The sequence below is a fragment of the Miscanthus floridulus genome, chromosome 19 (assembly GCF_019320115.1).
Source record: "Miscanthus floridulus cultivar M001 chromosome 19, ASM1932011v1, whole genome shotgun sequence".
NCBI lineage: Eukaryota > Viridiplantae > Streptophyta > Magnoliopsida > Poales > Poaceae > Miscanthus > Miscanthus floridulus.
This window is the reverse complement of record NC_089598.1, coordinates 9,437,144-9,451,421: the sequence shown is the minus strand read 5'-3', so window position 1 is coordinate 9,451,421 and position 14,278 is coordinate 9,437,144. Positions and strand designations below refer to the sequence as shown.

The 14,278-nt window shown below is 45.1% G+C and overlaps 1 protein-coding gene and 1 pseudogene across 1 annotated transcript; one reads left to right on the top strand and one right to left on the bottom strand.

Moving 5' to 3' along the window:
* Nucleotides 1–7,318: 7,318 nt before the first annotated feature.
* Nucleotides 7,319–7,899, bottom strand: LOC136529984 (transcription factor HY5-like; annotated as a pseudogene).
* A 2,910-nt stretch (nt 7,900–10,809) lies between these two features.
* Nucleotides 10,810–14,135, top strand: LOC136525513 (protein FAR1-RELATED SEQUENCE 5-like). The gene is made up of 6 exons (XM_066518475.1): nt 10,810–11,037; nt 11,506–12,002; nt 12,093–12,478; nt 12,766–13,226; nt 13,358–13,622; nt 13,720–14,135. Exons 1-6 carry the CDS (start codon nt 10,810–10,812, stop codon nt 14,133–14,135), a joined length of 2,253 nt encoding a protein of 750 aa, XP_066374572.1.
* Nucleotides 14,136–14,278: the final 143 nt, after the last annotated feature.

Genomic DNA, 14,278 nt, shown 5'->3' with positions numbered 1-14,278 from the left:
TGTGTCTTTGTGATTACGAGTACAATTTTTGAACTTGAACGTAACTTCATACCGTATTTGTGATTAAGATTTAAGAGTGATGAATACTACAACAATGGAGATTTTCGCTAAAAATTGACGGCCTCTCTCTCATGCTTTTGTCACTTTTTGAAAGATTTTATTCACCAGCTGAAGGTTGAAACTTTATAATAAAAAATAGATAGTTGAATGCAAAATTCTTATAGAGGTTGGAATAAAATTCCTTTATCTAAAATAAAAGAAAATGTACGTAGTATTCAACTGTGTTTAGGCCGTGTATCATCCGCTACACACACAAGCGGCAAATTAGCAATTGCAAACTAAAGTTTACTTGCATCGTTTCAGCTGAAGCCGGCCGTTTATGTGGGCTGACACTAGATTTCCTTTAATTCGGGCTGCTTTCATCCTTTTTTTCCCCTCCGAGTTGGGCTGAGTGAATGCACTTCATCTGCCCATGTAATGCAGGCCTTGCTGACTCTGTGCTTCTAGCTACATCAGGGTCCTTGCCAATCAGAAAGATAGTTCTCTATTCTTGTCACGTTCGCTTGGCTTATAAGTCATATTTTTTCAGTCAACGAACATTATTTTTCTCTCATAATAAATCAGCCAACGGTACTTTCAACTATGGTTTATCAGCCAAGCGAACAGGGCATCTGTTTCTGACTTCTCTCTCTCATTTTCTTATTTTATTTATTTCCTTTATTTTATATTTTATTCCTTCCTGTTTTTATTCATTTGTATATTTATCATTTATATTTCGAACTTGCAAAGAACATTTTTCCTTTTTTCATGAATCTTGATGATTTTTCTTCCAGTAATGCTACGGTGCGGGCGTCCGTCCGCCCGGACGCTCCTTGGTAGGCTACGACACCAGCCCAACTACCCCCTCCCATCCACTCTGGAGTTTCTAAAAAAATCCTCTCGTCCACTCAGTCCTATCTGCTCCAAGGCAATGCCCACCTCCGCCGCAAGCCAAGAGGCACGAAAACGCCAAGGGAAACTATCAAATCCGGACAAGCGCTGCCCCGGTCGCGGCCGACATGGGTTTCCCGGTGGGCTACTCGGAGATGGTGCTCCCAAAGTAGCTGCTCCACTACCTCCTGTTGCTGGGGTACATCCACCGCTTTCTCCTCTGGGCGTTCGACGCCGTGTGGGCCACGACGACTTGCTGGATCTCGGGGACGACCACCAGGCATTGTTGCAAGACAGCACGGCGTGCGGCTGCCCTCTCCCAGTTTGTGCGGCCGCTGCCTCACCGCCGTGTAGCGGAGCCGCCACTTGAAAGATCCTAATATGGCTAGAGGGGGTGAATAGCCTATTTAAAACTCTACAAAGCACTAGACAATTGATTAGTACAACAAACGCTGTAATGTAATTTTGCTCTAGCTCTACAAGGGTTGCAAGCCACCTATTCCAATAGTTCTAGTTTCTATGATCACTAGGCACACACAAGAGCTAGGTCACTACTCACTAACTTAGTGTGCTCTCAAAGACTAACTAAAGAGCCATACTAACCAAACTAATAAGCTTTCAAAGACTAGCTACACTAAAGAGCTTGGCAACTAGCTAGTTTGCAAGAATGTAAAGGAGTAGATATGATGATTATACCGACGTGTCGAGGAATGAATCAATCATAATATGATGACCACCAATCACCGCGAGAAATCCAATCACAAGAAGGACACATGTTTTTTCTCTCTCGAGTTCACGTGCTTACCGGCACGCTAGTTCCCGTTGTGTCGACCAACACTTGGTGGTTCGGCGGTCGAACTAGCTGCTGGTTTGCACTGTTTATAGGTCATGGGGCTCACGGAAAGATTACGTGTCCCCCTCGTAGAAGCTTCTAAGATAAATAGTACATTCTATATTGTCCTAATATTTTTCATGGTGGTAACATCTAGTGGCTTCATACAAAACATCAAGCATCATGAGTTATGTGGAAGGTTCTAGGAGGTTTGCACTGTTTTACCTTCAACATTTTAATATATCATTATAATAATACCATTATAGTGGTATATAAAACAAGTATAACCATATACTGGATGTATACTTGTATATTTAACATGCATTTTACCGTAGATGGTCTAGTATACTCTATACATGCACTTTATCGGGCTATATACACCCTAAATCTTAAGATTAATTATATATCAAGCAAGAAATAAAACCATGCACGCAAGTACCGTAGTTAGTGTTTTGTTGCAGATGGACTTAGTTTACCTTTTTTTTATAAAATGCACATAAAGATGGACGACCATCAGGGTAACATAGGAGCTCTGACACCAGGTACGTGCCCCTCGTGTAGGTGATGGGCAACCTCAAGTTTTGCGTTGGCACGACTATCCGGCTGCCCTTGTTACTCTTGTGTGGCAGGCACATTCTTCTGATGGTGTTCTACTCTACCAAATCGGATACATGTTCCACGACAATGAGGCACCTTTTCTCGTTCATCTCTGGTTGCGTGCTGCACTGTGTGTCGTTGGTGAGACCAGTGCCGTTGCTTAGTACTAGTTGATCTTGCAACGTCTTGTGGAACTTTTCTTGTTCAAAAGGACGTGTAATCGTTGATAATGGTGGAAATATCACGGTCATCACCTCCCGGCCATAACCAGATGACTTGAAGGTCGGCATCATCGCCTACAACATCAGGGGCGATGAGCAGGCTTTTTAGGCCGCCGTCCACCTTGCGTAACCTGCCAAGCTCATTCGCCAACACTTGGAATAGCATCTCGAATGCTCTGTATGACGGATTATTGGCGGCGGCGGCGGCCTTCTTGGAGTCCAAACCTGAGCCGGAGCCACCGTCGGTGCTGAAGATGTTGTAGCGAGTGTTCCGACGGCTCAATTCCTCGACTCTAGCCTTGAGCATCTTCATCTCGGCGGCAGCCTCGTCGAGGTGCCGTGGAGGCGCCAGGCAGCGTGGCACCGCCCAGGCTGGCGCTGCGCGCCAAAGACTTGAACACGCCGTCGACTTCGGAGGGTCCATGTGGGCGACGAACTCAACCCAGTCCTCTACGTGGAAGGCCAGGCCACGGAGCTGCCGAATCCAGGTCCTCGCCACCTCTTTCTTCCTGGCACGCTCCTTGTTGGCGTCTTTCAGGAAAGACTGCATCATTTGAAACTCTCCGGTGATGAACACCAAGTCCTGCTATACAGGTGGTCAAAGATAATATATGAATTTTGTAGCTATTGATGAGATCTATAAATTCATAGTTTTGAATGTATCATTATCATTGTCATTATCCGACACCATAAAAAAGATATGATTTTTCTAAGGCGACAAGATTGGTACGCAATTAATATCCTACTGAAATTTATATTGTTCTTTTGAAGAATTTTAACGATCTTAGATGAAAAAAAACTCAAAACTAGAAAGTTATAGATCTCAACGAGCACAACAACTTTATAAAAAGTATCTTTATCCAACACAATATAAGAAATATATGATTTTTTAAGGACGATATGCCCTGATACGCGATTAACATGTTGCTGAAAATTTATATTATTTTTTAAAAACTTAACAACCTAAAATGACAAAATTCAAAACTATAAACATGTAGATCTCATCAAGAGCTACATTTTTATATACAATGTATCTTTATCCGACACAATATAAGAAAGATATGATTTTTTTTAAGGACGATATGCCCTGATACGCAGTTAACATGTTGCTGAAACTTTATATTATTTTTTAAAAAACTTAACAACCTAAAATGACAAAATTCAAAACTATAAACATGTAGGTCTCATCAAGAGCTACATTTTTATATACAATGTATCTTTATCTGACACTATACAAGAAAGATATGGTTTTTCTAAGGTGATAAAATTTGTACTTGATTGATATGCTGCTAAAACATTATGTTAGTTTTTTAAGTATCTTACCGATCTCAAATAAAAAACTCAAAACTATAAAGTTGTAGATCTCATCCAGGGCTATAATTGTCATATAAAAGTCATCTTCATTCGAGGTTGTACGAAAAAATATGATTTTTCTAAGGTCAAGCCTTATCGCTGACATGCTCATTTGTCAGCTCCATGTAAACACTGAATCGACATGTCACATCATCTATTGCATCATGTAAACACCCATTTAGATATGGATGAGACCCGAACCAACTTCAAAGACCTAAAAATGCATTTTCCGACTCTATGGACCTATATAACATCCGCCTACAACTTCGAGAAACTCTAGTGGATCTCACTCAATCTGATTTTGGTTTCGGGTTAAACTATTGTTGGCGCTGCCTAAAATTACGAAGATTGCATATACCACCCGACTCTAAATTCTATGCCATTCTTGGCCATCAATCTGGGTGGCCTCGATAGGGATTGTCTAGCTCACAGAAATATATGCTGAACAAATTTGCGTGCATATATGGTATTTGGTAGATCTGGTGATAGTCACTGATAAAATGAACATGAATGTGCACAAATAAAAAGACCTAAAATTACACCTCGAACAAGAGATTCGAAAATGTGCATGATAGATAGATGAAAAGGACAAGGAGGCAAGAGATCAGCAAGCACACTAACCTGATGAAATCACGGTGCTAGCTAGGATTCAGAAGTAGTGCGTGCGCGGCTGGACGAAGTGAAAGGAGAAGCAAAGCAGGGCAAAGTGCATCTTCTTGATACCTCGACGGAGCCCTTCTTGTTGGACCTGAGTTCAAGTTTTACAATCCTAGGTCAACTATCCCAAGGCTCGAGGCATGAGCCACCTGGCCAGGACCTGAGTTTAGGTATTTTTCTCTCACAACAAAACAGCTTCAGTCGACTTTAATACCAGCCGAATAGGCTCTGCAAGTGCAGCTGCAAGATGCTAAAAACACGTGCGCCCTACACACTGACCATGTGCTTATGAGTGGAAGATTGAGAGGACCGGGGGTCTGAGTCCTTTTTCTAATTATATTTCTGCCACCGCATATGCTAACATCTTGTTTAGTTTCTCCTCCTAAAATTTATTCTCTATTTCATCGAATGTTTGACACATGCATGAAGTATTAAATATAGACTAAAAATAACTAATTACACAGTTTATGACTAATTTGCGAGACGAATCTTTTAAGCCTAATTAGTCTATGATTTGACAATGTGGTGCTATAGTAACACATATGCTAATGACGGATTAATTAGGCTTAATAAATTCGTCTCACGGATTACTGACGGATTCTGTAATTTATTTTTTTTATTAGTATCAAGCACCCCATGCAACATCTCCACATGACACTCAATGTAACACCCCAAAACTTTACGCACTGGATTTAAGCCTGGCCTAATTCTAACAACTTGCTGCGCTCCGGTCCGGCTGGTTGTAAAAGCAGCTTTCGCTGACTGTCAACAGTGTTTGTGTGAGAGACAGAGCAGCTGCAGCGGCTGTACCAGCTGCCGAACACACGAGAGGCGTAAGTATTGTATGTTCACATTTAGCACCCACAAATAATAAAAATGTTCCTATGTTAATTTACACTTATTTTCTTTTTGTTCATTTCCTAATAACACAATATAGATACTCTCTAATTTCTATCTATATAGTTGTGATAAATGTCATAACCCTGTCGTGCCTTGTGCATGAGCATGCATCATTAGCATCTAAAACTTAATCTGGAAAACTTACAAACCAAGTTCTGTATTTTCTGGGCTCTATAGAAGTGCTTCGTCTAACGGTCCAGCTGTCACTACGGACGACTTGTGGATGCATAGCTTCAGACTTGTTCAGTCATGTGTGACGCATTATTAATATTGGCGGCGGCGGTGGCCTTCTTGGGGGTCCAAGCCTGAGCCGGAGCCAGGAGGTGAGCCATCGTCGGTGCTGAAGATGTTGTAGCGAGTGTTCCGACGATGGCTCACATCCTCGACTCTAGCCTTGCCTCGAGCATCTTCATCTCGTCGAGGTGCCGTGGAGGCGCCAGGCAGCATGCATGGCACCGCCCAGGATGGCAAAGTGCATCTGCTTGATTTGTCGACGGATCGGAGCCCTTCTTGCTTGACTTGAGTACTTGACCTCGAATTTTACAATCCGGTTCAAAGTATCCAAAGGCTCGAGGCAAGAGCCACCACCGGCATCTGCAACTGCAAGATGACTCCTAAAAAACATGCGCGCCCTCCCCACTGGCCATGTGCTTATGATTTCAAGAGGAGAGGATCGGGGATCTGACTGTTTTTCTCATTATATTTCTGCTACTAGTATAGCGAATAATAACTCAACAAATTGTACTTCCCACGCTGCGTAAGTATTGTATGTTCGGATTTAGTACCGACAAATAATTAAAATTTACCTATATTAATTTGCACGTTTTTTCTCTTTATTCATTTCCTAGCACAATATAGATACTCTTTAATATCTATTTAATTAGAAACATACCCCACATGTTGTTGCGGGAATTACGGATGATTTAGAATAAAATTTGACTACATATAATTAGTTATATAAAGAGATAAACTATTATAAAGTAATGTTGGTGGATGACATGGCATGATGTGAACAACTGAACCTATATTAGTGGATGATGTGTCTTACTAACGTTGATATTTGTAATTGCATGTGCTAGTGAGTTCTAATTATGTGTGCTACATTTTTATATAGGATTAGGTCCACTTTTGGCACCTCAATTATTGTGTCGGTCTAATTTTAACCCTCAACTATAAAACCGTCTAGTACCGGTACCCCAACTGTCAAAACCGTTTACTTTTAGCACATAGGCTGGGGCAAGACTGTTTTGACCGACGTTAAACGGTTTTGACATGCAACCTCCATCTCAGTGACATGTGGGGCCCACGCGTCATCGATTCACATGCTATAAACATATGTTTTTACATAGCAATGGGGTACCGGCAACCTGCTGGCCACGCCGCGGGCGCGGCGGCCCTCCACGACCATCTCGGGCGCGGACGCACGACCGGCGTGGATCCGCAGTCTTTGCGGCGTGGAGGTCGCTGGTCGCCGGTGAGGCGATGGGCCAACGACGAGCGCAACTGGGCGAAAGCGCGGCCGGCGTGGGCGCGGAGGCACGACCAGAGCGGATCCGCAGCCTGCGCGGCGCGGAGGGCGCTGGTCGCCGGTGAGGCGATGGGCCAACGACGAGCACGGCTAGGCGGAGGCGCGGCCTGCATGGGCGTGGAGGCACGACCATCTCGAGCACGAAGGCACGACCAGCGCGGATTCGCAGCCTGCGGGGCGCGAAGGCATGACCATCGCGGCCGCGGAGGCACGACAGCGGCGACTCGCGTGACGGCGGCCGTCTAGCAATGGTCAGATCAGGCGAGCGCGAGCACAGACCAGGTCCCTCTCCCATTCTCATCAGCTCTTGGTTAAGTGGTGCTTCTTGCCGCCGTCTCTGCCCTTGCCGCCACCGCCGCCACCACTGCTCCTCTTGCTCGCGTGCGCCGTCGTGTTCTTCAGAATCTGCACGGCGGGAGCACCAGAGGGTCGGTCACTCAGAACGAGAGGAACGCTCCAGAGCTTAGATCGAACCGCGGAAACGAATGGGGGGGATGGACGGAGGTAGGCGAGGCAGCACCTGGCGGAGCGTGTTGTTCTCATTCTGGAGCGTGGACACCCGCTGCTCGAGCTCGGCATTGTGGAGCTCCATGTCCTTGGCATTGGCCTCCAGCTCCGTCAGGTACGCCTTCTTCCGCTCCCGCGCCTGCTGCGAGGACACGCGGTTCCGAAGCAGGCGTTTCAGCCGGTTCTGCTCCTTGTCCCCCGCGGTGCGGCCGCGCTTCTTCTCGGCCGCCAGAGGCTGCGCCCCCGTGGCCGCCGCCAGCTACCCCCCTGCTTGTCGTCCTCCTTGGGGCGCTCGTCCGCGCCCACGCCCGACGAGGCCGACGCCGATGCGCCGCCCATCTCCAACACCCGCCATATCTCCTCATCGCTCTCCACCCCCGCAGCGGCAACCCGGGCGCCAGAGGCGGCTGCGACGGGGACGGAGGCAGGGGAGGAGGAGGAAGGACCATCGCCGTCGTAGGCGAAGGCGGTGGTGGCGGAGGCGGCTAACCGTCGCCTTGCCGAAGAGCTTGAACCCCGCAATGTCGGCGTTCGGGAGGTGGCTGGCCATGGCTCAAGGTGGAGGTCGGAGCGGGAGGCGGGGCCCAGGGTGGGTAGGGGACGCCGGCCAACGCCGGATTTTATACACGGGTTTTATCCCTCCCGTGCGTGCGTCTATGTGGCAGTCAACGCCAGCGTGCCGAGTCAAAACCAGGTGCACGTCGGCATGAAACAGCCACAACTGTGTCTAGGTGCCAAGAGTGAATGGTTTTCAAACTTGAGGTTTCTGAATCAGACGGTTTTGTAGTTGGGGGTCAAAATTAGACCAACATGATAGTTGAGGGGCCAAAAGTGGACTTAATCCTTTTATATACTGTCGGGGACCTAATACCGGGGTACCCCAGAAGGTGGAACCAATAACCACCGAACGTTAAAAACTTCTGAACGCATAAGAGCGCCGTTTCATCCCTTGTTCGAATGATAGGAGTTTGGTTCCGCCTCGCCCGATGCCTTTTGAGATAGCTCTGCCTCGCCCGAGGGCTCAGGGTTAGTCTCCGTCTCGCCCGACGCCTTTGGGACAGGCTCGATCTCGCCCGAGGGCCGAGGGATAGACTCCGACTCGCCCGACGCCTTTGAGGTGGCTCTGCCTCGCCCGAGGGCTCAGGGCTAGTCTCCGTCTCGCCCGACGCCTTTAGGGCGGGCTCGGTCTCGCCCGAGGTCTGAGGGATAGATTCCGCCTCGCCCGACCCCGAAGGGGCAGGGTCGGTCTCGCCCAAGAGATAGGGATTGGTCTCCGTTTCACCCAACGGCAAGGAACGAGCCTCACCCTGCTCCATATCAGAAGACTAGATTCATCTTTCCTGACAACTTATCCCCGTTCCCTCAAGATGATAGGGACAGGGCAAGACAAGACGTTCGGGTCAACCATGGCTCCAAGAACCATACCCTGCGCCCTGGCAGGAAAAGTACTGCTAGGGGATGACGGGACGGGTGCTTTAGACCCTTCCGGACGCCGCGGGGCCCGAGAGGTTGTATAGGTGCGTGCTCCTCGCCCTGTAGAGTTGTAGGCGCCACCTTCAGCCCTGGGACACGGAACCCGACGAAGATATACGACAACCGCTACGCTCCAGAAAAGGATTTGCTATCTCCACGAACGACGGGTATTCCATCACCACGCCATGGACCCGGGGGAGCGGCGCCCGCTTCCCGACCCCTCAGGTCCGCCGAGACAGAAGGCCTTGACCACGGCGTTACTCCGGACCCCGACCCCTCGTCCCTTCGACGAAGACTCACAGGAACCAGAAGGCGTGCGGAGCAAGGCTGGGAAAGGCTAATAAGTCAAAACCACTGTACTACAACCCATACCCTGTGTAGGACAACATTCTGTAATCAACCTGACATTCTACAAAGACATTGATAGTATTGTAGGCACTTATCTTCCTTCGCACTCATCAGAATGAAGGACCAGGCCGGATAGACGTGAGCCACAAGATTAGGTAAAGCCCTTATCCTTATAAAGCCAGCCCCTTCATCTATAAAAGGGGATGCGCTTCTCCCATGAAAGGGACGAACTTTGGACCGAACAAGACAACACACACAGTCAAGCTGCTACGAAGCTCTTGACCTCCTTTCAATCATTCCGTCAGAGACTTGGGACCCGTCCCTCTCTTGATCGTTTGTACCCCCTACTACAAACCGTTCACGGTGCTAATAACACGAGCAGCAATAAACTGGACGTAGGGACATTCGGCCCGAACCAGTATAAATCTTGTGTCCTTTAGGGCACCATCCAAGCCTAACGCGCATTACTATAAATTTACTTGCCGGTGCTTGTACGAAACACCGACATATACGATGTATCTTTTTTTGAGGAAATCTTTATCCGATACTATACAAGAAAAATATGGTTTTTCTAAGGTGATAAACTTGGTACGTGATTAATATGGTGCTAAAACATTATGTTAATTTTTTAAGTATCTTAACGATCTCAAATAAAAAACTAAAAACTATAAAGGTGTAGAACTCATCAAGGGCTAAAATTGTCATATAAAAGTGAGGGGTGTGTGTGTGTGTATATATATATATATATATGGAGAGGCTATTCAGTAGCCAGCTACAGAATAAGTTATTCTGTAGCCACCTCCATTTACCATAATTTTATATACTAATTTACGATAATGTCAATATATAATTTTATATACCTTATTCTGTAGCCAGGCCAGTGTGACCGCACCATCCACCGGCAGCTATCAGCCTGTTCGGGAGGCCGTATCGTATCGTGGATTATTTACTGCTGGCTGGTTTGATGTGAGAGAAAAATACTGTTCCTGGATAGAAATTTACGATCGTTTACGAGCAAACGAACAGGCTGTATGCCTGTCCAGGCGCGCTCGTTGGTTCCCGTAATTCCATCCAGTATTGTAATTATTAGCCGCTTTAACTACCGGTACAGAGAATTACCGGAACCTAAATGACCGGAGCTGCTGGGAGAGATGGGTACTTCCCGTTGATGATGTCTCATTTATTTGCGGTCAATGCAGCTGCTTTATCGTATTTGTCAGAGAATTCCGTCGCATGAAGTCCTAGCGTGAGTAGCGCTCATAGCACTAGTGCATGCACGCAGGTAACTGATGAGCGTGGGTGCATTTACTACTTTCCGGCAGTAGTGCTTGATTATTGGCGTTGAACGCTTGCATGTACGTAGCCAATATCCATTGCACTCTTCCAATGCACCCATTCAGATTGTAGATTCATACGCGAGTCGCCTAACATCGCCGGCCGGGGACTCATCAGTTCCATCGGCCATGTTCATCCATGACGGCCAGGAAGAGCAGTCAACAGAGTCGGTGCAGGTTGGGTTGTCGGCGCCGCCGGTGACGCCGATGACGACGCCGATGCCAAATGGGACAGCATCGAGCAACTCTTCAGCATCGCCATGCCTTACACCAGCAAGATTAGTTACAGTGACTCCTCTTCAACAAGTATCTCCCGCAACCATGGTGACTCCAGATAAGAAGAAGACGTACATGCATGTGAGTATATTTACTAGCTTCGAATAGTAGCATGGAAGTCGTATGATATGGAGAAATATTTTATTTAGTATTTGCTTTGTACTGTGTTTTAAAATGCAGTGTACGAAATATTTCTTAATGCGGAAAATCTAGTAAATATTACTTTGTGCACTTTCTCGTAAATATTATTACTTAAAATTCTCGTAAATGGTTGTTGGTGTAAATTATAGTAAAAAATCTCATTAGTACAGAATATTTCGTAGTGCAGATTGCTCGTAAATATTATTAGTGAAAATTGTTGTAAATCTTTATTTGTGCCAATTGAGGTAAATTTTCTTGATATGAACTGCTGTAATCATAGTGGAAAAAATCTAATTACTATGGTATATACTATGTGTACATAATAATGTATCGACGGTGTTGGGATAATTTGTACTGTATGACCAGTAAATGTTCAGTGTGATCATAAAGTTGTTGTCTGTGAAATAGGAACCCTTGTTACCTGAAGCAATGGTGCCAAACGATGAGTTGCGTTTCAACAGTAGTGATGAAGCTAAGGAGTTTTACTACAAATATGCGAGCAAAGCAGGATTCGACGTTCGCATAACCAAGAGCCATAAAACTGCTATTGAGTTGAACTGCAATAAACAAGGGCATTGGGATTTCTACAAGCCCAGGGAGGACAGAGTCAGAGAGAAAATGTCAATGAGGTGTGGATGCATGGCATTTGTGAAGGTTAAATGGAACATTAAGAAGGGGTATTGGTTTTTTGAGAGGATACGGTTGGAACACTCTCACCCCCTGCATCCGTCACCAAGCTTAACACAATACATGAAGGCGCACAAGGAGAGGGACCCAACGATCATGGGGATTGTTGATCAGATGCAGAGGTGTGATGTACCCCTCACTGCAACCGTTAATGTGTTGTCAGACATATATGGTGGTCGGCAAAACTTCACATTCACAGAGATGGACTTGAAAAATAGGTAATGTAGATAGTACAGTACTTTCACAGCATCTCATCTCATTTGGTAATTTATCTGTTTAAATGGATTTGTTTGATGTTGTGATTTCAGGATAGCTGCAGCTGCCAAGGCGGAGAGGGAAAACGATATTCCCAAGCTGCTAGAGTTCTTTTCGGAGATGAAGGCTCAGAATGAATATTTCTACTATGAGGTGCAGGTGGACAATGAAAACATTGTAAAGAATGTTTTTTGGAGTCATGCAAGCCAGCGTGCAGAGTATAGAGATTTTGGAGATGTTGTTACATTTGACACCACATACAAAACTAATATGTATAACATGCCTGTGGCTATGTTTGTCGGTTCAAACCATCACCTACAAAATGTCGTGTTTGGGCAGGCACTTTTGCAGGATGAACAAGCTGACACGTTTGAGTGGTTGTTTAAATCATTCCAAAAGTGCATGACTGGGAGTCGTGATCCAAGATGTATACTCACAGGTTAGAAAACAGAATTTTCTTTAATATTTCTCAAAGATAGGATACAAAATTCTAGTAAATGTTTGTTATTGCAAATTCTCGTAAATGTTTCTTGGTTCCAAATTCTCGTAAATATTTCTTAGTGCAAATTCTCGTAAATATGTCTTGGTCCTAATTCTCGTAAATACTTCTTAGTGGAAAATCTCGTAAATATGTCTTAAAATTGTTTTAATTTATTGTAAATTCTCATGATTGTAAATTCTCGTAGATGTATGTTATGATTTGTAACTCCATGTTTTGTGGTACAGATCAGGATCCGGCCATGGCTTTAGCCATCAGTAGGGTGTTTAAAAAAACTCAACACAGGTTGTGTCGTTGGCACATGCTGAATAAGTATCGAAACGAGCTGAAGAAACTATACAAGTTGCATGAGGGTCTCAAGATAAAATTTCTCACTGTGATAAATCACCCGCTTACACCTGTAGAGTTTGAGTCAGCATGGAATGCGTTGGTGGATGAATATGGTATACGTGAAGATGAAGCTATTCAGGGTCTTTGGCAGGATAGGCACTTATGGGTTGCGGCTTATCTGAAACCTTTGTATTGTGGGAGGATGACTTCTACACAAAGAAGTGAAAGTGTGAATAAGATGCTCAAGAGTAGGCATTTCACAGGTCATTTGACATGCATAAGCAAATTTGCACGCAAGATGCTTGAGTTCATTCAGCACACAAATCACACGGCGGCAGGAGAAACACATTGGTCACAGGTAAGATCATAAGCAGTTGTTGAGACTGAATTAGTATCAACTTGTATGTATATAAATACTGTCTAAATACGATTAAGATTTACCTGTTGCTTATGTTGACTAAATGTTTGCTGTGTTTGTATATGAAATAGGCTGATAATTTCCGTGTGACCTTGCAACGCTTTGATGGCCATTTGAGCAGGGTGTACACAAGGGCTGTGTACAAAAAGTACAGGGATACTTATGTATACAGTACCACATTTCGTATTGATCCTGATGTGGACAACATTGATAGTTACCTGGTGACCCACACGAATCAGTCTTGGAAATATGCATGGTTTCAACATTCTTTCAAAGTGGAGGCAAATGTGAGAGAAGGTAAATACACATGCGAGTGCAAGACATGGGAGCATACCGGTAAGATAGTGTTTTAGTAAAGTAAGGCTAGTATATTTTCATCGTTATATTGTTACGGTAATCGTATTAATTATATGTACAAAATTGATCATTTCAGGGTTGTTCTGTGCTCATCTTATTAAAGCTTTCACATACCTGCAAATTGAAAATATACCTTCAGAATATATAAAGAAGAGGTACACTAGGGATCCTAGGATGATGGTAACTTGGGACAGGAATGACATTGTGATTTTGGGAGAAGACTGTGAATATGAACGGTATAATACCAAGAAGCTAGTTGAAGTTGCAATGATGGCAGTAAGGGCACTCCACAAAACAAAAATTGGAGTTCAGAGAGGGTGTGAAGATTTCATGGCATTAGCTGAGTGGGGTGAATCCGTTGCTAGAGATACTGGAGCAACATTGATTGGGGACAATGGAAATGAAGGAGTCGCGGCAAATATAGTAAGAGAAGAACATCAAGCTCCTACATTTTGGGAAGGAGAGGAAACTGAAACTGGTTTGGATCCCTAGTCACCTCCACATATAAACCATGAACTGATATCAGAGTGTGCACCGAGGGAGGCAATGACAAAGGGTAGGAAGCGCGGAGGGAAAAGGCCCGAAAGAGATGAGACCTGTAACAAGAAGTCAGGGGGCACCCGCATTTGTTCCCA